Genomic DNA, 21,564 nt, shown 5'->3' with positions numbered 1-21,564 from the left:
TAAGCTTTGCTAATTTTCTGAAAGACTATTAAAGTCTTCTGGAGCAGGGGTGTAAAACGGTTGAATTAACACCTTGTCTTCAACTCTCTTGTAGACTTGTTACTACAGATATTCCACAGATAGAGAAAGAGCAATTAATGGTGGATTTGACTAAAGAAAGCCCAATTGTTCAGCTAGTGCAAGAGTATGAAGAAGATACTAGCCAGTCCACAGTAACTTTGCTGTCCAGCGATGAGCAGGAAGAGGAAGCAGCAGCATGGTTTGAACTGGAGACAGAGAAGTACTGCTGTGACATGGCAGCGGTGTGCTGTATTTCCACCTTCTCAGAATACCTGTTGAAGTGGTGCTCAGTTGCAGCAGCCATGCATCGGCAGCACAGTAAAACTGGTGGTGAGGAGAGGCCACCTTACCCTGTGGAAGTGCAGCAGCCACAGCCAGCTCTGACTGAATCTGCCCAGACTGCAGCAGAGGAGCCTCTGCCTGAGCAATTGGACAGCAAAGCTGAGAAGCCCCCTGGCTCTGTTATTGCAGTTGACTTCAGTGCAGTCCATGAGGAGATCAGTAATGAGACCACAGAGTCCATTGAGCTGGAGCCAAGCCATCCTCAGACTGTCTCTCAGTCCCTCCTCCTAGAAGTTACTTCTGAAGTGAAGCCATCCCCCACAACAGACATGGTGCTGGAGCCTCCGAAAGAAGACTCAGGCCAGGAAGCACCAAGGGTGACTCCGCCAGTGGACGTCCCAGAGCTCAGCACTGAAGTGGAAAAGGCTGAGAGCTCCGTTGCAGAAGAAAGCCCCGAGACCAGTGTGGCCACTGAGGTAAAGGAGATGAGCACGAGGGAGACTGTTGCTCCTCCAGTGGTTGTAAAGCCTACGGAGACTGTTGTGCAGCCTGAAAGCACAGTGGATATAGCAGCCAGCGAGGCAGTGGAAGGAAAGGAGAGCGCTCCCGAAGTGCAGAAACCTCCCGTGCCTCCTGCCGAGGCTCCTGTCTCTGCCGAGACAAAGGAGGACGAGGCGGCAGCGGAGGAAGCTCTGATGGCGATTCCGGTCTCGGGGGGCCCACAGAGAACAGCCACGGATTTCTATGCTGAGCTGCAGAACTCCACAGAGCTGGGCTATGCCAACGGGAACCTCGTTCACGGATCCAATCAGAAGGAATCTGTCTTCATGCGCCTCAACAACCGCATCAAGGCCCTGGAAGTCAACATGTCCCTCAGCAGCCGCTACTTGGAAGAGCTCAGTCAGAGGTGAGGCTGAGGAGGCTTGGTTAGAGTCCAGCCTATGAAGTACAGGGGGAGCTGGGCAGAGGGTAAATCACAGCTTAAAGCTTTATGGAAAACTGAGGAAAGGACCCAAGCCTAGGTGACTTGTTGGAGTTACCCTGTGTGAGAGCAGGCTTCCCTCTTTGTATTTCAGATAAAATCCTGTTTGTTTTATTTTGAGAAATGTTGCTGTGGGTTTTTTAAAAGGATAAAGCGTTGTCAGGATGTAGGCATTAATCCTGTCCCTAATTCTTCCTACAAAAGGGCACATCCTTCTGTTACTGTTGAACTGACTGTCACAGACCTACAATGCCTTTTTTATTAAATTGTTTCCACTTGAAGTACCCTGTTACCTGTAGTAACTCTAGTTGAATAAGTGGCTGTGGAGAGGGAACCAAGAGTTTCCTGTGAAGGATGTCTCAATGTATGAGTGTTTGTCTTAGCTACAGGAGAGGGGGAGATGTACCCATTTCAGAATTGGTTCCAAAGAAGGGGCTCACATTTACTGTGCAGAGTGAATTCAGTAAATTGGTACTAAGCGTGGAGGTGCTGAAATAGATTTGACCGTAACCTTGGGGGAAAGAAAGCAAAGCAAAAGGCATATCTGTTTTATTTGTAAAACTTCAATGCAGGTACCACTTGATGATTAAATAAAGCTCTTTGGGCAAAGAGAGGGTTTTTGCTGGCATAGTCATGTTTTCTGAAGAAAAGTCTAAGCTGAGGAGTTTTGTGCACTAATATTTCAGCCTTAAACACTTTTTGTTTTAGGTACCGAAAACAAATGGAAGAAATGCAGAAGGCTTTCAATAAAACAATAATAAAACTTCAGAACACCTCAAGAATAGCAGAAGAGCAGGTATGATTTCTTTGGAATATTGAGGTGTTTTTCTAGTTAGAGAAGTTTACTTTTAATAAGAGTCGCACAGAGGTGCAGAAATCCTCTTTGAACTGAGCTGTATATCTGCCTTTTAAAAGCATCCATTCCATGCTTCCCCATTTTTCTCCATAGGAAGATTTTTGGACATGTTCTCAGTTGTTTCAGAGTAAAGCCTTTTTCAGCTCTGTTTTCTGGGTTTGTACTTGAAGAGAAGATCAGTTGTCAGCTGGTAATGGCTACAACTCTGCAATGTGTTTGTCAATGAAAAAGTTGTCTTGGTCAGTTCCAACCCTTGTTTCTTGGTTGTAACTGCACTCAAAACAATTTTTTAAACTTGGTTCATTTTTCATATCCGATTTAAAATATGGAGAGACAATTTCCCTGCTGCTAAAGAGACTGAGCCTACAAAAATGCAGAGGGCTACAGTAATGGCTTGGGCCAAATTTACATTTAAAAATGTAGTGCATGTAACAGACACTTTACTTCATTCTTTAAAATGTGGATTTTCCCTGCTCTGCCACCTTGGCTTTCCTGAGCAGCTGTGAAATAGAGCAGTAACTGCTGTGCTGAGCATTCGCTAAAGCAGCTGTGCATGTAGCATAGCAGACTTGATCCCAAACTGTCTGAAAGGTTCTGAAGTGCAGTCCCAGGCCTGGAGTTCTCTCATCCCTGAAGAGTGAAGGAAGTGGCAAAGTGTTGCCTTTTCTGGGTTGGGTTTGGTTTTTGTTTTTGGAAAAGTATCAGTGCTGGTCAGTCTGAGGTTAGTCTCCCTGGCGTTCACCTGCCTTCATTTCTCATAGGATTAAGTCCTGTTAGGGTTCTTCCCAGGGAGCACTTCTTAGCTGGGAAGGAGCTATTCCTGGCTGGTCTGGACTCCTGTCCTTGACTGGGTGCCCGTGCATCAGCCTTAGCCTGGAGCTGTGCCTGGGCAGCTGTGTGTGCGCTCTGTGGCCTCCTGACAGTGACTGTGCGGAGTTGCCTGCTCACCCTACCCGTGGTGAGGACAGCAGAAGTCTCTCTAATGAAATGCACTTTGGCATCATGTTAGGAAACGTTAGTTGACAAATAAAAATGTGAACACTGTGTTGAAAACAATGCTGGATAGGCCGCGTGGCTGCTGAGTGCCTTGCTGTGTCAGACAGAACAGTAATGCTGTAGCCATGAGTTGTATGTGGCATGTGACAGTGGGAACCTGTTCACCACAGGATCAGCGTCAGACAGAGGCAATCCAGCTGTTACAAGCACAGCTCACCAACATGACCCAGCTGGCTTCCAATCTGTCAGCGACCGTGGCGGAACTGAAACGTGAGGTAATCACAATTCTGAGGAAATAGATGCATAAAACATCTCTGTTTGAACAGACCAGAGTCTTCAAAGGAAGTTTTAAATTGTCTGTAGCGTTGCTTTCAGCCTACTTTATATCCTAAGCTTCTAGCTGCAAATTTGAGTAACATGAGCTGTCTTGTGCACAGCAAAGTTGGTCCTAGTACTTGCAGCCCCACTAGCCCCCATGACTCTAGTCTGAGCCAAGGCACCCTTCTCCTTCCCCCGCTGGCTGTTGTCATCTTTAGAGATTAGGGAAATCTTGGCAACAGTATTAGGAACGTTTTGTCTCACGTGTTTATGTTCTGCCTGCCTGGCATTTCAAGCAGTACCATAAACACGATCTTTTGTATTTTGTGCGTGTTGCCAAAGACCTCCCTTGAGCTAACACTTGATGAGACTCCTCCTTTGATGCCTGGCTGGCTAAGCTCCTGTGTATGAGTGCTGTGATCAGTGAAGCCACATGAATCAAGTGGTTATAATGGTGCTTTGTGAAGTACTGCAGTGTCAGCTGATAACAAGCACAGTTTACGTTTGCCATAGTATCACGTCCATGTCAGCTGTGAACCAGAGAAGTTACTTTCTGAACGTGGCTTCTTTTGGCAAGTGTATTGCTCTCAAGGTGGTTTGGATGATCTTTGCAGGGGGTGGCAGCTTCTGTAGTTATGCTGATGTTGGAGGCGGGGGAATCCTGTCCTGTTGGCAGCTGGTGGGATTCAGCCTTCACTCCTCGAATGCTGCACAGCCAATAGACTGCATCAAACCTCTGAAAAATTTCTTAAATATGAACAGGTGTTTAGTGAAATTAAAGTGTGTCGAGAATGTAACATTTGTCTTTTAGAGTATCATGGAATTGTTCTGTCTTCAACAGTTGTCTCAAATCCCTGCAGGTTTCCGATCGCCAGACTTACCTGGTGATTTCTCTGGTTCTCTGCCTCATTCTGGGCTTGGTGCTTTTTGTGCAGCGGTGCAGGAGCCCTTCTCAGTTCTGTGAAGATTACCTCTCAAAAATTCCCAAAAGCAATCACTACCCTAGCCCCAAAAGGTAATGTATTTATATTTGAAACTTAATTGTTCTCGCAGTTTTTATTAATATTTCGTGAGTCTGCTGGTGCTGGCGCATCTGCTTTAGTTCTGAGTTTTCTTTCTGCACACTTGGAATTGCTAGCAAAGGGCTCTTGATCATAACGCTCTCCTAGCAGCATTTTGGGGCTACTGCACTTGTAAAACCTGCCTTGTAGCAAACACAGTACTGTGTCTAATAGCCAGGCTTTCTTGGGCGCCTCAGCAAACAGTTCTGTCTTCCTGCCAAGAATAATTTTTAATGAGAAAAATACATGACAAAGTCCTGAGAAAAATGTGTTTAAAAAGCCTTCTGGAATTTCCTAGGTGTTTCTCTTCCTATGATGATATGAATTTGAAAAGAAGAACTTCCCTGCCGCTGGTCAGATCCCAGTCTTTTCAGCTAGCTGGTAAAGAAGGTATTATTCATATCATACATCTGGTCTGTGGTGTTGCTCTTAGTGCTGCTCAGTGTGTGTGTGGTTCGTGTGTGTGTTCTGTAAGAGAAGCTGATTTGTGAACAAGTTCCCAGATACTCACAGAACTGCGTTAAGTTGTGCTAAAACCTTAAATGCAGTTTTTACCACAGATATATTCCGCTCTGCAGATGGTTTTTTGGGGTTAGGAGCAATTAGTGCAGGCACTCAGGTCTGCAAAGCTGTGAAGCTTGCAGAAAGTAGCTTTTTTTTTTTTTTCTTGGAAATGCCAGACGTGGGAAGTCTGAGTGTCCTACTTTTCTGAAGTCCTGATAGCCTATGTTTGAAACTTGGCAGGCATTTAGGATTCAAATTTAGCAACTTCAGTAAGAAAATTTAGACCATTTATCTTGGCTTGGGTATGAGGAGTGATCTGATCTTTGCAGTATTCACGGTAGGTTTGGGACAACTGAATTTTGATTTCTTGGGCCATGAGTGTCATGCAAAAGCAAGTGTTGCCGATCATAGTAACTACTGAGTATGCTGCTGACACAGCTCTTCTGTGTGCAGCAAACCTGCCTCACAGGTTTTTGTTGTGAAGAAAACTCCATTAAAACTCTTGAGTTGGCAGTGTGATGCCATGAACCCTAGCCAAGGCCTAGACTGTTTTTTTGCCTTTTTTTTTTTCTAAATGACACTTTTCCCAAATTCTCCCTACTGGTCTCATGTCAGTGTGAACATCTGCCTCGTTGATAGGTGCACATCTGTGCTGCCAGGGGCAGGCTGCACATGAAACACAGTGGGAGCAGTTTGTTTTCCTAGACTTCAACATTCACTGACTCTTCCTTTTCTCCAAAGGATGTTCTTTGCACCTCTCCCATGGCCATAACTGTGAGAAAGCCAGGGGTTTTCAAGTGTGTGTCACTGACAGCTGCCATGACAGCACAGGGAATTTCTCTGTGTGCTGACTTGACTTCCAGTGTTTGTGTTGTGCCCCCCTAAACTTAAAAAGGGAGAGGGGGAAAAACATGCCTACTCTGTGGAATATTTTGTCACGCTGCTGTTTAGTAGGGGCTGTGTTGCCGCAGAGCTGGCAGCATCAGCACTGTTGAGTGTCTGTTCTCTCTCTTACAGTGGATCCAGAGGATTTGTACATTGTGGAGCCCCTGAAGTTTTCCCCAGAGAAGAAGGTACCATCTCACCCTGTGGGGAGGGAGCTGGTGGGGCCGAGGTGTTTGTGCTGGCAGGTGGTGCATGTCTCAGCTGCTCTCCCTGCTGGTTCCTAGGCTTGGCTGGGATGCTCTGCTTGCCTTCCAGAACCTCACCGTTTCTTTTCTTCACTTGTGGTTTCAGAAGAAGCGTTGCAAGTACAAAAGTGAAAAACCAGAGACTATTAAGCCGACAGCAGAGCCCATGCACCCGATAGCCAACGGGGAGATCAAAGGAAGGAAGCCCTTCACAAACCAGAGGGACTTCTCTAACATTGGGGAGGTTTATCACTCTTCCTACAAGGGCCCTCCGTCCGAAGGGAGCTCCGAGACGTCGTCGCAGTCGGACGAGTCCTATTTCTGCGGCATTTCGGCGTGCACGAGTCTGTGCAACGGGCAGGCCCAAAAGACAAAGACTGAGAAGAGGGCTATAAAACGAAGGCGGTCGAAAGTTTCAGACCAAGGGAAGCTCATAAAAACTCTAATACAGACTAAGTCGGGGTCGATGCCAAGTCTGCACGACATAATCAAAGGAAACAAAGATATAACAGTGGGAACACTCGGTGTCACGACAGTCTCTGGACACATCTAAACCTAGCTGAACTTCTCAAACAGGAGAGTGTTTGTTCGTTTGAGAACAGTCTGTGGTATTCTGTGGGAGGATGGTGGGAGACGAAGAGCTCAACGCATTGGAAAGTATTCAGAAATTTGGTTTCTGCCTTTTTAAATAGATGGGATTGTGTCAATCTTGGCTATAAGCTGCAGCTTTACAAGGCTGATAATTTCCTATGAGAACAGCTTGGGGGGGAGGGAGGGCAGGGTTCATTTTATAAAGGTTTTTTTTCACAGTTCCTGGGGCAGAGATTTTTTGAAACCCAGTTTGTTGGGTGGAATAGGGATAAAAGCCTAATCCTCTTCCTTTAGCTTTGTTCCTATTTCTTGCACCTTCCCATATTTATGTGCCTTTTGTCTATTTATAATGCCACTGGAAGAGGGGAGATACAATTGTTTGTCATTTGATTTATTTTGTAATTTCTCTAGCTTTTTTTGAAGATGCAACACTACAGTGCTGTAAAGGGACATGTGTTGGCCTTCAGCTGGACTCGGTAATGTGGACTGGATACTGTAAAAATACCAAGAGATGGACTTGCCTGACTAGATTCTTGTTTTGCAAACTCTGTTGAGGAAAATCTCTCACCAGGGACGGCATTTGTGTTTACTTGCACCTTCGGTCACAGTCAGAGCTTACTCTGATGTGCAAAATCAGCGACAGTGGCTCTTCAGGATTTCCTGTTGGTGATGGAATCTGAGGCTGAGGAATGCGTTTGTCACCTGAATGGCCTGCTGCAGCTCTCTGGAGGAGGTGGATGAGGAATGCTCACTGCTGTTGTGCTGAAGAATGTGAGGCTGCGTTACTGGCGCCTGCTCTGGGTGTGTTGAGTTTGCCAAGCCTGGGAGTCTCAGCCTTCGGGCTGGTTCACAGCAGGTGTTTCCATAAGATTTGCTTTTGTATTGGCTAACAAATGTGCAGTGTTGGTATGGCTGGTATTTCATACTCAAGTGTTTTTTTATTTTGACTGTGACTGTATATTTGGATACTATAGGATGTGTGCTTGCTGAACTGTTGAGTGTGGTTCTGAGTGAGTGGAACAAAAGGTTATTCCTTTTGACAGGTGTTACTGGTTCACGTTGTACAAAATAAGTTAACTTATTGAGCACTTTTAGTGGTACCCTTTTTAACAGATCTAATGCCTTTCCTGGGTGTTGTATGTAATGTGACTTATTTAAAGCCTTTGTTTTTTTGCTGCTTTCTTGTTAGTTTATGAGTACTTTAAAGTGATGTGCTTTCAGAGTTGATCTGCACAATTAGCCAGTCAGAGCACATGAACCGGACGTGTTGAACCTGAATTCAGAAGGATGTCAAACCTGGATGAAGAAAATTCATACCACCAGAGTGCAGCATCCAGTGTTGTGGAGCAAGAGTATGTAACTACAGAGCTGTAGTGCCATTAGAAACTGTGAATTTCCAAATAAATCTGAACACTTTGTCTTTCATTTACTGGCGTTTTTTCCTCTGAAAATGAGTCTTGTCGTTTACATTCTTTGCGAAGGACTAGTCTTAAAATTTCAGTCCAGGACTAGCATTTGGGATCCTTTGGGCTGTAGTAAGGAGTTCATAAACTTGTCAGCCTATATGCGTTTTTCTGTTTAAATAAAGTGTGGGGGTGTGGATTCTGAGGCCTGGATGGTGCTTTGTCCGAAAGGTCAGGAATTGTGGCCCTGTGAAACTTGTGGAGAGGTTTCCAGTCGGGGAATATACATCTTGCCCTGGGGATCCCTGCACGTGGTGGCTTTCTGTGAGAAGAACTGCTTGAAATGACCTCTTGCTACTCAGAGCTGAGGCTTGTGAAGGGCACAAAAGGCCCTGAAAGGAAAGTTTAGAGAGTCGTTATCTCACACCAGAGTTTTTGGCTTGAAGTTTGCTCCTTACTGGTCCCTCCCCCTCTGACTTCTATCGTGCCCAGCAGGACTGTGCAGCCAAAAGCCAGATTCACAGGCTGGCCGGCATCTGCTTGTCAGAGGAGCCATCCCCAGCACTGAGTTTTCACTTGAGCGTGTCAGGACTCTCTGCTTCATCGTAGCACTATGATTTAAACATAAAACCGAATGTGGAGTTCGCTGAGGGAGGAGAGTGTTGGGTGTTTTGGCGGGGGAAAAGTGTGGGTTTCTTTTCTTTACTCCTTCCTCTTGATACGTCACTTGACTGGTCCCTTAATACCCTGCTCCCTCTCTACATGTTAAAAACTGGGCCTGACTTAGGTCTAAGGAGTTGATGCATTCTGTGGAAAAAATACCAGTGATAAAGCTCACCCTGTAATGAAGACATGGGAAGTGTGCCATGGGAATAAAGCAGTTACGCTTTTGCAGACTTGGAAAGTGTGTTCTGGTAAGAGGCTGGAGATTGAACCACAGCTTCCACCTGCTGCTGCCTCCCTGCTTTTAGTTATCTGTAACCACTTTTAAAAAAAAAAAAGTTCTCTTACCATCAGGTTCTTATTGCCTAATCTTTTCCTTTCATGTGGGCTCTTGAGTCATTTTTTACTTTCAGTTTGATTAGTGTCATGCAATCTAGCTTTCAAAATTTGGTTCTTTGGAATTAAGTCTCTCCTAAATAGGTTATAGACTTTATGTAGGGATAATAGTTTCTAATGAAGACAGTTTATACATCGTCTCAAATTCCTGTGTGACAGTCTTACACTGTTGCAGGCAAAGGTTGGACAGCTGTTGGTGTAAAATGCCCAGAAGCCAATGTGTGTGCTGGAGTGAGGGTGGTGTCCTTCAGTCCTTGGGCAGGTCCTGAGCCCAAGGTCAAAAAAATCTTAAATGCGAAGGTTTCCATGTGAGGGTGGATAGGTGCAAACACACACCTTGTCTAAGTGAATTGCTGTGTTTGCCAGAGTAAGGTGTTCAGGTTCTATACACTTAGGTGTCAGAGTGGAAATCCAGGCTTTTCTAAATATGCAGACTCTACCAGCTGTGTAGTGATGTAAGCAAAAACCCAAATCTAAGGTGGCGTGTGACTTTGGCCTTTGCCAAATTACAGCGTGAGATGGAACAGCTTAGCAGGTTGTGCTTCATTAGCTACACACATGTTCCACTTCATTTGGAACCGTGAAGTGGAGAGCCCTGACCACAGAGTGCTGTGACACCCTGGGGTGTCTCATCTCCTGGAAACCCTGAGTGTCCAACAGCAGCTGTGCAGGTGCTGCTGGGCTCTGACATCTCAACAAGAATCCCTTCCCAGAGCTTGTCCAGGTAAAAGCTTAGTTTGGGAAGGAGTGCTGAAACTCGCTCATCTTTCTCACTTAGCCCTTCTTCAATTTTAACAGAACAGATTTTAAAGAAGCTTCCAAGGAGGCTTCTGCTGCCTTTCTTCTGTCTGATATTGAACAGGGGCTGGGAGCTGCTGCTCGCCCTGGCTGTGCTGCTTTCCCTTCGAGTCACCAGGAGCTGCCTCGCAGCAGGGCAGCTTCTGGGAGGCTGTGGAGAGGAACTGAACTCTGCCCCGTGTGGACCCAGAGATGAAACGTTTGCCACCTTGGGGCTTGTTTTTCTCCCTTGCTCGATGTGGTTGGAGCCTCCGTCCAGCTGCAGAGCCCTCTCTGAGGTCTCACTGCAAACAGCAGTCCCTGTATGCTATTTCTCTTTTCCCAGAAAAATAACTGGAAGCAGCTACTAAAGCTTCTGTGAGTTGTAATGGCACAGTTACAGCGTGTTTGTCTGGAATGGGCTGAGACTGGCTGCTCCCATGAAGAAAAAAAAGCTTTGAGTACCAACCAGGCCCCCCTGGCCGGCAGAGTCAGCTGCTGTTTGCCAGGGCCAGGGCTGGCTTTGTGCCCAGGGGCTGGGGCAGGGCACAGACCCCGCAGAAGGGCTTGGGAATGGGGCTGGAGGGGACAGGAGCTCAACACCTGCATGTTCTCTTGGTCTTCCTCACAACTGGCCACAGCACCTCGTTGTGTTCTGTGCCGTGACGAAGCTGTACACCATGAAATCACCCTGCTGCTCTGTTCTCAGAATAGATCCCATTACCTCACAACCACTCTCCCTCACTTCCCTGCACTTACCACAGGCACAAAAGAAATGAAAGCAGCAGAGTAATGTTTTAGGTACTCCTCTTTTTCTCATCTGCTTTGGCTGCTTGGATTCTCTCTCGCCTCAGGACAGAGCCCTCTTTTGCTGAATTCAGGGCTGCTGGCTGCTTGTTGGAATCGGGGTGAAGGAGGGGACAGAGCCCCTTGCTCACTGGAAGAGGGACGTGCTAAGCACTGTAACTCCAGGTCAGAGCTGTTAACAGTGGACTTAAAAACCTGTTCTTGAGTCTGAACGTCCTTGCCATCGCTTTACATGTGCAACACATGCTCCTAGCAAGGAGAACAGTTGTTGAGGAAATGAAAAAGCATCACCCTTATCTGAGAACCCAAACTGTTAATAAACACGTAATAAAGAAAACAACATGAAGATGTCGGTGCTAACTGCAAAGACTGGGTGACTTCTGGTGCCTTCCATACTCCTTCTGAGGCTTCAGCAGATGGAGGTCCTCTCCCTTTGAAGCCGGCTCTCACAAGCATCCATTCCAGTGTTCAGTCAAAAAATCATCTTTTTGTTCAAACTCCTTCAGATTTGGCTCACACTGAGTGGCTCCTTGGGAGGCTTTTTATTCGGTGAGATTTAAGAGCTCTCTGCTGCTGGAAATCATCCCTCTCTTCACAAGCTTTCCACATGCTGTCCCTCCCTGCCAATCTGCTCTTGAACAGACAGATTTGAACCTCCTTTCTGTCCAACAGTTCCTGCAACTTCTTCCAGACCCTCTTTGGAGCTGAAAAAAGACTTGTAAAGTGAGTTCCAGGAGTGTCTGTAGCTGTCCCCGGAGCTATGTGTGAGCTCTCACAGGAGCCTGTGGGCTTTCCCTGCTGGAAGCTCATGTCCAGCTGAGGAGCCTGTCAGCTTCAGACTTTTCTTTCTAGCACATTGTTTTCTACCCAAAGATCTCGGTCTGCAGTCTTTGTTTCTTGCCTTGTTTTCTTCTGATTCAATTCTCAGTCCTCATGATGCTGAATCCTGTGTTTTTGAATGTGAATGATTCTCAACTTTCTCAGTTGCTCTTGGGTGTAACTCCTGCAGCCCTGTTGGCTTTCAAGAGTTGCTTTTTAACATTTCCACTAGTCATTAGCGTAATAGGAAATATTTGTTAATTGCTTCCAGAGAGACTCTGTCCAAAACACGGTGAGAGCTTCTCCTACACACTTCAGTGTGAGGAGGTTCACACTTCAGTGTTTGAGTTTCAGGGTTTCGTTTCTGTCAAGTATTAGATCTGGATCATTGTTCAAGTCCTGTTTTCTTTGGGCTGTTTCAGGCAGGTCATCCTTCTGTCCCTACATCCTGCTGATACAAACCCTTAGCTGCTGGCTGATTCTTTGCCATCAACTTTAGCATAATTGTGTGTCTCGTTAATAAGAGTTAATTCACCGCTCCTCTGCAGGTGAATTGGGGATGGAGAGCGTTCTTCTAAGCAAATCCTCTTTTGCAGTCTGCATAATGGTTTTTTGTTGGTTTGGTAAAGGGGAACAAATCTCTGATGAGGGCTATGGGAGGTGTTTCTATTGGAAAATATCCCTTCCTGTTCAAACGACATAAAAGGGCTGCTGGAAACAGGGTGTACAGGCTGGTTCAGGGGGATGGGGTGGTGGAGGAAAATCTGACACCCCTCCTGTCCTTCTTATGCCCTGATTTCCTGCCTGGCTGTCCTTGCCCCACATGATAGGAGGGCTCAGCTTTGTCTAAATTCTGGCTCCCGGCCTTCTAGCAAAATTGACGCGACTGAAGTTCCTACCTACAGCAAATTGTCCTGCCATTATCTCACTAGTCCCGTTAATATCCCGTGTCATTTGAGCAGCAGGAAGCCAGCAGAACACAGAGCCTGCAAGCACCAGAACCTGCTTTTTTTTGGACTAGAGGATCTCCAGAGGTCCCTTCCACCCCCAGCCATCCTGTGGCTCTGTGATCCTGATGTGCTGTGCAGACACAGCCCTGCCTGGCACCACCTTCCAGTCAGTGTCTGTCATCTTGGTGGGGGTGACAGGAAAATGGAGAGTGACAGCAGGACCAGCCCAGCAGAGGGAGAGGGCCCTGCAAACATGTTGTGCACTAAGCATCTTTTGATGGTAAAACAGCCCAAATCTTTGGTTTGCCACCGCATGGGGTATTAACAGGCTCTTGATCTGGGCCTTCTTCACCAAAAAAGGTGAGGCTGAGATGGCTTCAGTTGGTTTCCTTGTCTCTCTCTCTCACCCACCCTTAAAAAAAACATCTTTGTGAAAGTGGGAAGCAGTGGGTGTGGAGTAAGAACACTTGTGACATTTAAGGCAAACTGCTACTCCCTCCTCAATCCCACCTCAGTAAGCTGTTGGCATTAAAACAGTGTCAGAAAAAATGTGGAAGTGGATCCTCTCCAGGCAAAGGCATCGCGTGACCCTGTCTTGTAATGGCTGCGGGAGGGGATGGGGACCTGTCCTTGGGTGGCTGTTCTGGGATAGAGAGAGGGAGGCTGAGCCAGGGTAGGCGTGAAGCTTGAACTTAGAGTTTTTGTTGCTTTTAAACCCAGAAGTGTAAGATAGAGGCAGGTGGGGTTGTTGAAAGCTGTGCTGGGGATTGCTGCTGAAGCAAAGGGCTGGTGAATATCTTCAAAAGGCGGTCGGGTGTCTGGTGGTGCAGGCTAGACTTTGTCAGCACACCTGATTTATTGGTGTGGTTGCAGGCAAAGCTGAGTCCTTGCTTCAAGTGTGCAAAGGTTGTTCAAATGTGCCCTTTTCAGATCCCAGTTTTGATGTTCAAGATCAAAGCCTGTGTACTGTGATTGCTTCCTTCAGCCACAGGAGACACATCTCTGGTTTGCTCTTGTGTTAAGCATTTCCTTTCCTTAACACTAACTCATACAGATGCACACTTCAACACGAGTCTGTAAAGTGCAAGAAAAAATGTTTACAATCGCCTGTGAACACCTGTAAATCTGTGGGAAAATCTCCCTGTCCCCACTTAGAAATCTGCAATAAGTGAGGAGTGGAAATTGAGAAATGGAAATGTCCCTGTCTCTCTTCATTAGGATATTGTAATGAGCTCTTAAAAGTGCTGGCCCTTGCAGCGTGGCCCGGATTCTGTGTTTTTCCTTGGAAGGCAGGAGGGCAGCCCCCTGAGCTGGCTCTGCCGGAGGCAGCTCTGCTCAGGCTGAACGGACTCACCGCTCTTCCTCTTCTCACTGAGGCTTTTACCGCAGCAAGGCAGCGTCCTGTCCGTGCCTCGGGATCCGCACCCTGCGGAGCTGCCAAGGAAAGGGTGAGATGCCCAGCGGTAAGGAACAGAGCGATCCCCCGCGCATCCCACTTGGGATCCATCGGTTCTGCGTCCTCCAGCTGGGGAGGACTCGGCTCCGTCCCTCCCTTGCCGTGCAAGGGGATCTCCAAGGGGATGCCGGAGAGTTTGCGGTTCCTTTCGTTCCACGGCCTCGCTGGCGGTCGGGCAGCGGGGAGGCGGCGGCCGCCTGTGCGCTTTTGGGGAGCTGCGGCAAGGTGTTGGACGGCGGAGCCCCGGAGCGGGGCGGTGGGAGGAGCGCCTGGGTCCCGAGCCCCGGCCGGGCCGGAAGGGGCTTTGCTGCTGATGCTTTGAGGCTTTCGGAGCGGCAGCATATCGGCCGGGTGCCGCCGCCGCCTCAGGGATGCAGCCGTACCAGGGCAGAGCTGCCCGCGGGGCTGCGCCGAGCCCGGCAGGGTTCGGATGCCCCAAGGATGATGCCAGCAGGCATGTCCGGCCCGTCCCGCTGCCGCCCGTGCAGCAGAACCTGAATTACTACCCGCAGATCTTTTGGGTGGACGGCTGCGCTGATGCGGCGCCTTCCTGCCCCCCGGCTGCCCCCGTGGCTCCTTTCCCACCGCCCGTAGCCGACCGGAGGAGAAAGCCACGGAACGACGGGGAAAGGAGGAGCGCCGGCTTCCTCGTGATGTTCTTGCTGATCCTGGTGGCCTTCACCGGAGTGGGGCTGAGCATATTTAAGATTTTTCACCTGGAGAAGGAAGTGGATGAACTCAGAGAGGTGAGGTCTGCCTGGCTGGGCACAGGTCCCTGGGGAAACAGGGGAAAAGAAACACTTGGAATCGTATCTGAGATGCTCCCCGAGGGGCGGGATGGTGGCGTTTCAGTGTCTGCTGTGACAGGGGAAGGGCGGGCGCTTGCTCTGTGAGGGGCTGCTGGGTTGGTGATGGATTTGATTTATCTGGATTTCTCTGTGCTCCTGCGTGCTGCCGGCTCTCTCCCTGTGTATTTCTCAGCACTTTGCAGCTCCCTGTGGGCACGCACACTGAGCCACTGTCAAAGGCAGTGCTCGGCTGCTGATGCTCTCGGTCTAAGCCGGTGTCCCTCTTCTCTCTTGACAGTCTGCCAGCGTTGAGCACATCCCTCCAGCCTCTCAGAAACTCACGGGTGAGTCTGTGCCTGGAGGAGGAACCCAGTGAAATTGAAACTTTCCACAAGAACCTGCCAATTTTTTCTAGATTTCATTTAGGAAAGAAAGACATAAAGGGTTTCAATTTGGGTGGAACAATTTTAAAATTGTGTTTTGAACTTTCAAACTACTGCTTTTCTTTTGCATTCCATGTTAATGTTATAAGTGAAGGATATCCTTCTCAAAAATGGCCGAGTCAGAGAGAAATTTTCAGTCCTCTTGACAGTTTTTTCTCAGTCAGAAAAGTTTTATTTTTTTCTCCCTTAAGAACTTTAGTTATTAGAAAATTTATTTTCAAATTTGTTCTGATACTGAATAAAAAAAAAATTGAAATAGCAAAATTCTTGGGAAAGGGCAGTCCTGGTTCTCATCAACTCCTATACCAATAAATTTTCCCCTTTAGTGGAAGAGGAGCTGTCATTTGAACTGGATGCTCAGTGATCTGCTCACAGGCTTCTTTAGCAGAAGCTGAACATCAATAATAAACCTGAACTTCTTGAGGGGGTTGGATAAATAAATAGAAACAGGGAAATAGTGTAAAGGAGAAGGGGGAGCAGGGAAGAAAACTTGATTGGCTCAAGAAAAGAAAAGGCTGCTTCTAAAATTAGAGAACATGAAGTAGATGTTGAGGAAAGGTGAAGGGACGGAGTGGGATGGGATCCAAATACCAAGTCACTGGAACTGGCCCGTGTCTCCAAAGGGAGCTCAGCCTTCCAGGGAAGGCAGAGTTTTCCCAGCTGTGCTCTCCCTTCCCGAGCACAGCTCCGCTTCCTGCCTGGCCAGAGGGCCGGTTTGCAGGGTCTCAGGTGTCAGCTTTGTGGCTGGCTGCCCCCTGCTCTCTGGGCTGACTCCTCCGTGGAGCAGGTGGCCAACATCTTCCCTATCCTTGTGCAGGGCAGAAGGAGCAGCCGGTGCAGAAGGAGGCGAGGAGGGCGGCACATTTGACAGGTACAGGTGGAGGGAGCAGGGGTGGGCAGCTCTGGTGGGATCAGAGGGTGGCACGGCAGGAGTTGGGAGGAGCCCACCTCGCACAGGCTTTCCTGTTCTCCTCGGGGGACACGTCTGCTCTGGCAGTGGAAATTTGCACCTCAGATAAAACCCTCCCCCTCATTTGTGCCTCTCAGTGTGGCCTGGTTTTGGCTTGGTTTTTGGGGTGTGCAGGGCAGGAGCTGGCACTGGGGGCTGGCACTGGGGAGGCGTGAGGCCGGGGAGGACTTTCCATGCTGCAGACAGGGCTTGGAGAACAGCTGGGCTGCCTTGTGATGCGGGGCGTGACCTGAGGAGAAAACACGCGACTGAACGTACTTACCACCCTTTTATTTTTTGTCTTGTTTCAACTTCCAGGCAACCCAGCCCAGCAGGACCTCCCTCTGGAGTGGGAGCCCATCTCTGGCCATGCCTACACCAGTGGCATCCAGTACCACGACCGGGGGCTGCTCATCAGCGAGCCGGGGCTGTACTTTGTGTACTCCAAGGTCCTGTTCCGCGGCAGCGCCTGCGACAGCCAGCTCCTGTCCCACGTGGTGTACAAGAGGAACCCGGCCTCCCCGGGCAGCCTCGTGCTCATGGAGGACAAAGCCTTCAACTTCTGCACGGGCCAGAAGATGTGGGCCCGCAACAGCTACCTGGGGGCTGTCTTCAAGCTCAGGAAGATGGACAGTTTGCACGTCAACGTCTCCAAAATCGCCCTGGTTAATTTTGAAGAATCCAAGACTTTCTTCGGCTTGTTTAAGCTTTGAAAGGGAGCGTGGCTGGCAGAGACACACACACACACACGGACGTGTGAGGGCTGAGTGCTGCCTGGGCACAGTGGCACCACAAAACCCACCCAGAAACCACGTTTGGGCTCCAGCATGAGGGGAGGTAAAGGTAAAGGCTTGAAAGCAGACACCTGGAAGGCACCAGGGCTGTGCTACATCAGCCTGAGCAGAATTGCACGTATTCTCCTTACAAAAACCTCCAACAAACTCAAGATGTGGCATGCTGAAGACCCTGCTGGAACTCACTACTTGCTGCCTGAGAAGTTGGTGGGACCTGCTGCTCCTCGTGGTGTCACAGCCCTGGTGGGGACAGCTGGGGGGCGTTAAGGGGTGTCTGGGTCATGGCATGACGCCACAGACAGTGCTGTGGGGATGAGCCGTGCGAACAGCTGCTCCCCCTGAGCCGTGGCTGGCCCGTGCCCAGCACTGTGACTGCTGTACCACGGGCACTTCCTGCTAGCTGGGCTGGGATAGGTGCTGTGTTCATTGTGTGTTAAGTTATGGACCCTTCCCATCCCGGAAAATGCTCCCTAACCACTTGGTTTATCTCACCCCAATTGCCTTGCAGGGAACACACCAGAAGCAGCAGTGCTGTGAGGGATGTCCCAGAAGTGAAAGTGTGACCACACCGTGGTGGTGGGGATGGAGGGGGTGGTGGGGTGGCCACTGTCTGTGCTGCTGGTGCAATCTAAGCAACACAGCAGTGCAGAGACTGGAGGTGAAAGCAGCACCTCAAGCCCCCCTCCTGCCCTTTCAGCACGTGAAGGTTCTCCGTGGAGGCCTGGTCTGCCACCCCTTTCCTGATGCAGGGGGTGACATGCTGGCACCTGTCCATGCTGGGCCCCTAGCCATGAGATGTTCCCTCCTGAGCAAAACACGGATGGTAAATATATATTTTTCTAGTGAGTGGTGTTGTCCTCTCCTCATTTCGTGCAACAGCCCTCTGCCATGGCCAAAGCACTACGAGGCCTCTGTGATCAGCGGTCACGACCTCATTCCTTCTCCAGCAGAAATTTGGGAGCCTCATCCCTCTTTGCTGCCTGCTTGGCAGTGAGCAGGGCCCTTTCCATGAGGCTTTGGAGCTCCAGCATGGAAACATCAGGATCTGGGGACTGGGAAGGTGTGGGCAGCACAGAGCGGGCAGCCCAAGCCCGCTTTGGCCATCAGGAAGGGGCTGATCTCAAACCACAGTTTAGAGCTTGAGTGGAGCCAGGCACTTGCGGCTGAGCAAAAGTGCTGCTGCCCCCAAAGGCACCATCTGTGTGACCTCTGGCCCCAGAAGCACTTCTCACAGAGTGGTCTGAAGGGCAAAGAAATGAAGTGGTGTGAAAAACCCTCAAACCCTATTCGCTCATCCTGGTGTCAGGTCCACAGAGTTCTAACCCTGGGGCTGTCACTGACACTGCCACCAGGCAGGACACAGAGGCTGCAGCTGTGGTCCATCATCACCTTTGCCCGTGCTCCTGCTGTTGGTCTCAGTGAACGTGGCTCGTCAGCAGCCTGCAGCATTTGTTTCCTTTTCCATGGTGCTGCTCTGAGCTTGGTAGCCTGTGGTTTGTGTTGTCTGCTTCAGAGAAGTTCATTTCCTTGAAACTTCTCAGTGGTCTGGCTCCTGCTGCGGCCAGTGTGAGGGGAAAACTGCACCCCTGTTCACGCAGCCATTGCTGATGTTTCCACTGCATTTCTCAGGGTGGAAAACATCGCAGGAGGATGAAGTTTAGGGATTTTCTGGCTTGACTTTTTCTCACTGCCCTCACCCCTGCACGTATCAGAGGGTAAAACTGCACAGCCAGAGATGGAGCTGCTGAATCCAGACCTTTCCAGGAGAGGCTGGAAATTGTTGTCCTCCTCTGATTGCAGCTTGGCCTGCGTTGCTCTCCTGGTGATGGGACATCCAAGTGCTTCCCTTCTTTACTGGGGAGCAGCCTGGAGAGAGGCAGGGCATTCTGGGCTCACAGGAAACCTGCCCTGAGGTTCCTCTGTCTGCTGGCACGGTGTTGGAAGGGCTGGAAGGATCCCAAAGGCTTCTCTAGGTCACCACACAGTAACCCATATGCAGGCTGTGGCTGCAGTCAGCTCTGGGGCAGGATGAGCTTTCGCTCTCGGGGACGAGATCTGTCCTTCCCTGGACTGCCAAAGGCACCCCAGACCTGCACCTTTCAGAGGCAGTGGCACTGGGGGCGGGCAGTGCTGCTGCAAACAGTGCTGGGCCTCCTGAGGTGGACAGAGCCGGTGCAGGGTCGAGCTGGGGCTCCAAGGCTTGAGTCAGTGGCACAGCAGCCAGAGAGACGTGGTTCTGCTCTGGGCTCTCTCCCCCCAATATCCCCCTCAAGTGCCCAGAGCAAAGCCCCTGCTGAGCTCCCGGGCTCTGACATCAGGCTGGGAGCGAGGTCATGACAGGATTAAACCATTTCAAGCTGCGTGGAGTCAATTCATAGGCCGCTTGTGCCGCACTGGCTTTATTAACGTCAGCAGCTCATCTCGCTAATTAGCCGTTCATTTAAAGAGATTTTTGCTAATTGTTACCATTTAATACCCAGTGAGTATTTAATGGTCACAATTTCATGGTAACAATTAATACTCAACGCTGAAATTTGGCTCTCTCAGGCTGAGAGAGTTGGGGTTATTCAGCCTGGAGAAGTTTCCAGGGAGACCTCAGAGCCCCTGCCAGTGCCTCGAGGAGCTCCCAGAGAGCTGGAAGGGGATTTGTGACAAGAGCATGGAGTGACAGGAAAAAGGGGAATGGCTTTAAACTGAAAGGGTGTAGGTTTAGATTGGACGTTGGGAGGAAATTCTTCCCTGTGAGGGTGATGAGGCCCCGGCACTGCCCAGAGAAGCTGTGGATGCCCCATCCCTGGGAGTGGTCAAGGCCGGGTGGGATGGGACTTTGAGCAACCTGGTCTAGCAGAAGGGGTCTGTGCCATAAACAGGGGCTGTTGGAGCTATCTTTGGGCCAAACCATTCTGTGATTTTTAATAGCTCTTGGGCTGTACTTAATTCTTTTTTAATAAAAATAAATTATTGAAATTTAATTTGAACTTACCAAGAATTTTGTTCTCTCCCCAGCAAGGGAAGGGTCATTGCCTGAGATGGGATATCCCAGGTGCACCAGCAGGACTGACCATTGGGATGTTTGGGTTTTCTCTGTCCTGCAGGCCATGGCTGCAGTGGAGAGCTGACATCCTCTCTCCTGATGGAGCAGCCTGGCTCAGGTGTGGAGTTGCCTCAGGGGTTTCAGCAGCGTTTAACAGGGCTCCAGAGACACCCACTCAGCAGAGAACATGGCTGGCAAGAAGTGAGCCCAGATCATCTCCTGAGAAGATGGTCTGCTCCCACTGGTCTGCTCCCACTGCCTGGCACACAGAAAACTCCTGTGGGCAGCTGAACCCTTCCCAGAAGATGCCCATGTGTTTGGATTGTGCAGCTGCCCAAATGGGGGCTCTGCATGGCAAATATTTATTCTGTTTTGCTCAGCACAGGGAGCTGCTTGGCAGGGATTTGGCCTCTCTTGTGGCTGATGTGCATTAAATGCCGGATCCTATTTACCTGCCCCGCTGGAGGAAAAGGGAGATCAGGTTCCAAGGCCTTGTGTAGGCTCAGGATGTGCTATAACCAAGGGGGCAGAAGGGGCTGCATCACAGACTTCTTTGTTTCATCTCCTTTTACCTTTTTTTTTTTTTCTTTACCTGAATCCAGCCTTGGGCTCTCTGAGTTTCTGTTGCAATGTCCTGTGTGGGGTCACTTCCTCCAGCCCAAGGAGCTGCACAGACTCTGGCAAATCTTTACCAGGTTGGGAAGGAACATTGTCTAGTGGTTAGAGACAGAAGAAAGGGAGAAGGGGTAGATTTAGGTATTGCTGTTATTCTCCCAGTGCTCTGACACATGGGTGTGTTACATCATGGTTACAGAAGTGGAATTTTAGGCGTGACTAAGTGGCTGAGGTTCAACGCAGAAGAGAGGATGAGTAAAGACAGAGTAATTTTGCTGCAAGGTGAGGCAGGCTGCATGCCAATTTCTGGTTGATTTTAATGACTTCAAAAACTAAGGGAAAGAGGAAGAAGAAAAGCTTGACAAGGTGTTGCAGATTCATCTCCTGAAGGAGAGCCAGGTGTTCTGTTCCCTGAACACGGCCTGTCCCAGGAGCTGTGGGACTGCCCCTGCCAAGCCAGCAGCAGCTGTGTGAACAGGCACAAGGGCATTCTGCTCCAGAGTCTCACAGGTTTGGGTTGGAAGTCAGCTGCTCATTCCTCTGGGCAGCAAAGAGACTAAAAGCTCCAGGGGGGATTTCAAACCACAACATGCTTTCCTCTCCCTCAGCTGCCTTCCCATCCTCAGCACCGTCTATGAGAGAATCAGCTTCTCTCCCCCCTTACAAACCATCACAGATATTTTACATCTCTCTCTCCTTTTCCCGTATTCCACAACCAGTTTCCTCCAACAATGGTCGAAAAAGTCTCCCTGTCCAGATTTCTTTTGTTGTTGGGGATTCCTCTGGTTCCCCTTTGTCAGGTCATTCTTGGGGACTGAAAGTCAGCTGGTCACCTAATTCCCCGGGGCCTTCACCTTGGAAAGGTGCCCTGGCAGGGGAATAGCTGGCCT

The 21,564-nt window shown here is 49.3% G+C and overlaps 2 protein-coding genes across 6 annotated transcripts in view; both read left to right on the top strand.

Annotated features, from left to right (window-relative positions):
• The window catches only part of SUCO (SUN domain containing ossification factor), a 38,115-nt gene extending 29,910 nt beyond the window's left edge, over positions 1-8,205 (top strand). For 4 of the 5 annotated variants that reach the window (XM_066192052.1, XM_066192051.1, XM_066192050.1 and 1 more), the window contains 7 exons: positions 95-1,249; positions 2,033-2,120; positions 3,347-3,451; positions 4,355-4,509; positions 4,854-4,945; positions 6,077-6,132; positions 6,296-8,205. In XM_066192052.1, coding sequence (XP_066048149.1) covers positions 95-1,249; positions 2,033-2,120; positions 3,347-3,451; positions 4,355-4,509; positions 4,854-4,945; positions 6,077-6,132; positions 6,296-6,742 — 2,098 coding nt within the window. In that variant the 3' untranslated portion in view covers positions 6,743-8,205. The remainder of the gene's footprint in view (positions 1-94; positions 1,250-2,032; positions 2,121-3,346; positions 3,452-4,354; positions 4,510-4,853; positions 4,946-6,076; positions 6,133-6,295) is intronic. The other variant, XM_066192048.1, reaches the window with a different exon arrangement.
• A 6,217-nt stretch (positions 8,206-14,422) lies between these two features.
• On the top strand, positions 14,423-17,137 carry FASLG (Fas ligand). The gene is made up of 4 exons (XM_066193078.1): positions 14,423-14,797; positions 15,138-15,183; positions 16,100-16,153; positions 16,550-17,137. Exons 1-4 carry the CDS (start codon positions 14,423-14,425, stop codon positions 16,942-16,944), a joined length of 870 nt encoding a protein of 289 aa, XP_066049175.1. The 3' UTR covers positions 16,945-17,137.
• The last annotated feature ends 4,427 nt before the right edge of the window (positions 17,138-21,564 follow it).

This window comes from Chamaea fasciata, unplaced genomic scaffold (assembly GCF_029207755.1).
Source record: "Chamaea fasciata isolate MVZ Bird 193981 ecotype frontalis unplaced genomic scaffold, bChaFas1.0.hap1 SCAF_10, whole genome shotgun sequence".
Taxonomy (NCBI): Eukaryota; Metazoa; Chordata; class Aves; order Passeriformes; family Sylviidae; genus Chamaea; species Chamaea fasciata.
Note: the sequence above shows the minus strand (reverse complement) of the source record. Positions and strands in the feature narration are given on the sequence as shown.

Coding starts and splice junctions, on each gene's coding strand:
- FASLG (XM_066193078.1), top strand. CDS start 14,423: ATGCAGCCGTACCAGGGCAGAGCTGCCCGCGGGGCTGCGCCGAGCCCG. Junction 15,184..16,099: donor AGCCTCTCAGAAACTCACGG/GTGAGTCTGTGC, acceptor ATCCTTGTGCAG/GGCAGAAGGAGCAGCCGGTG. Junction 16,154..16,549: donor GAGGGCGGCACATTTGACAG/GTACAGGTGGAG, acceptor TTCAACTTCCAG/GCAACCCAGCCCAGCAGGAC.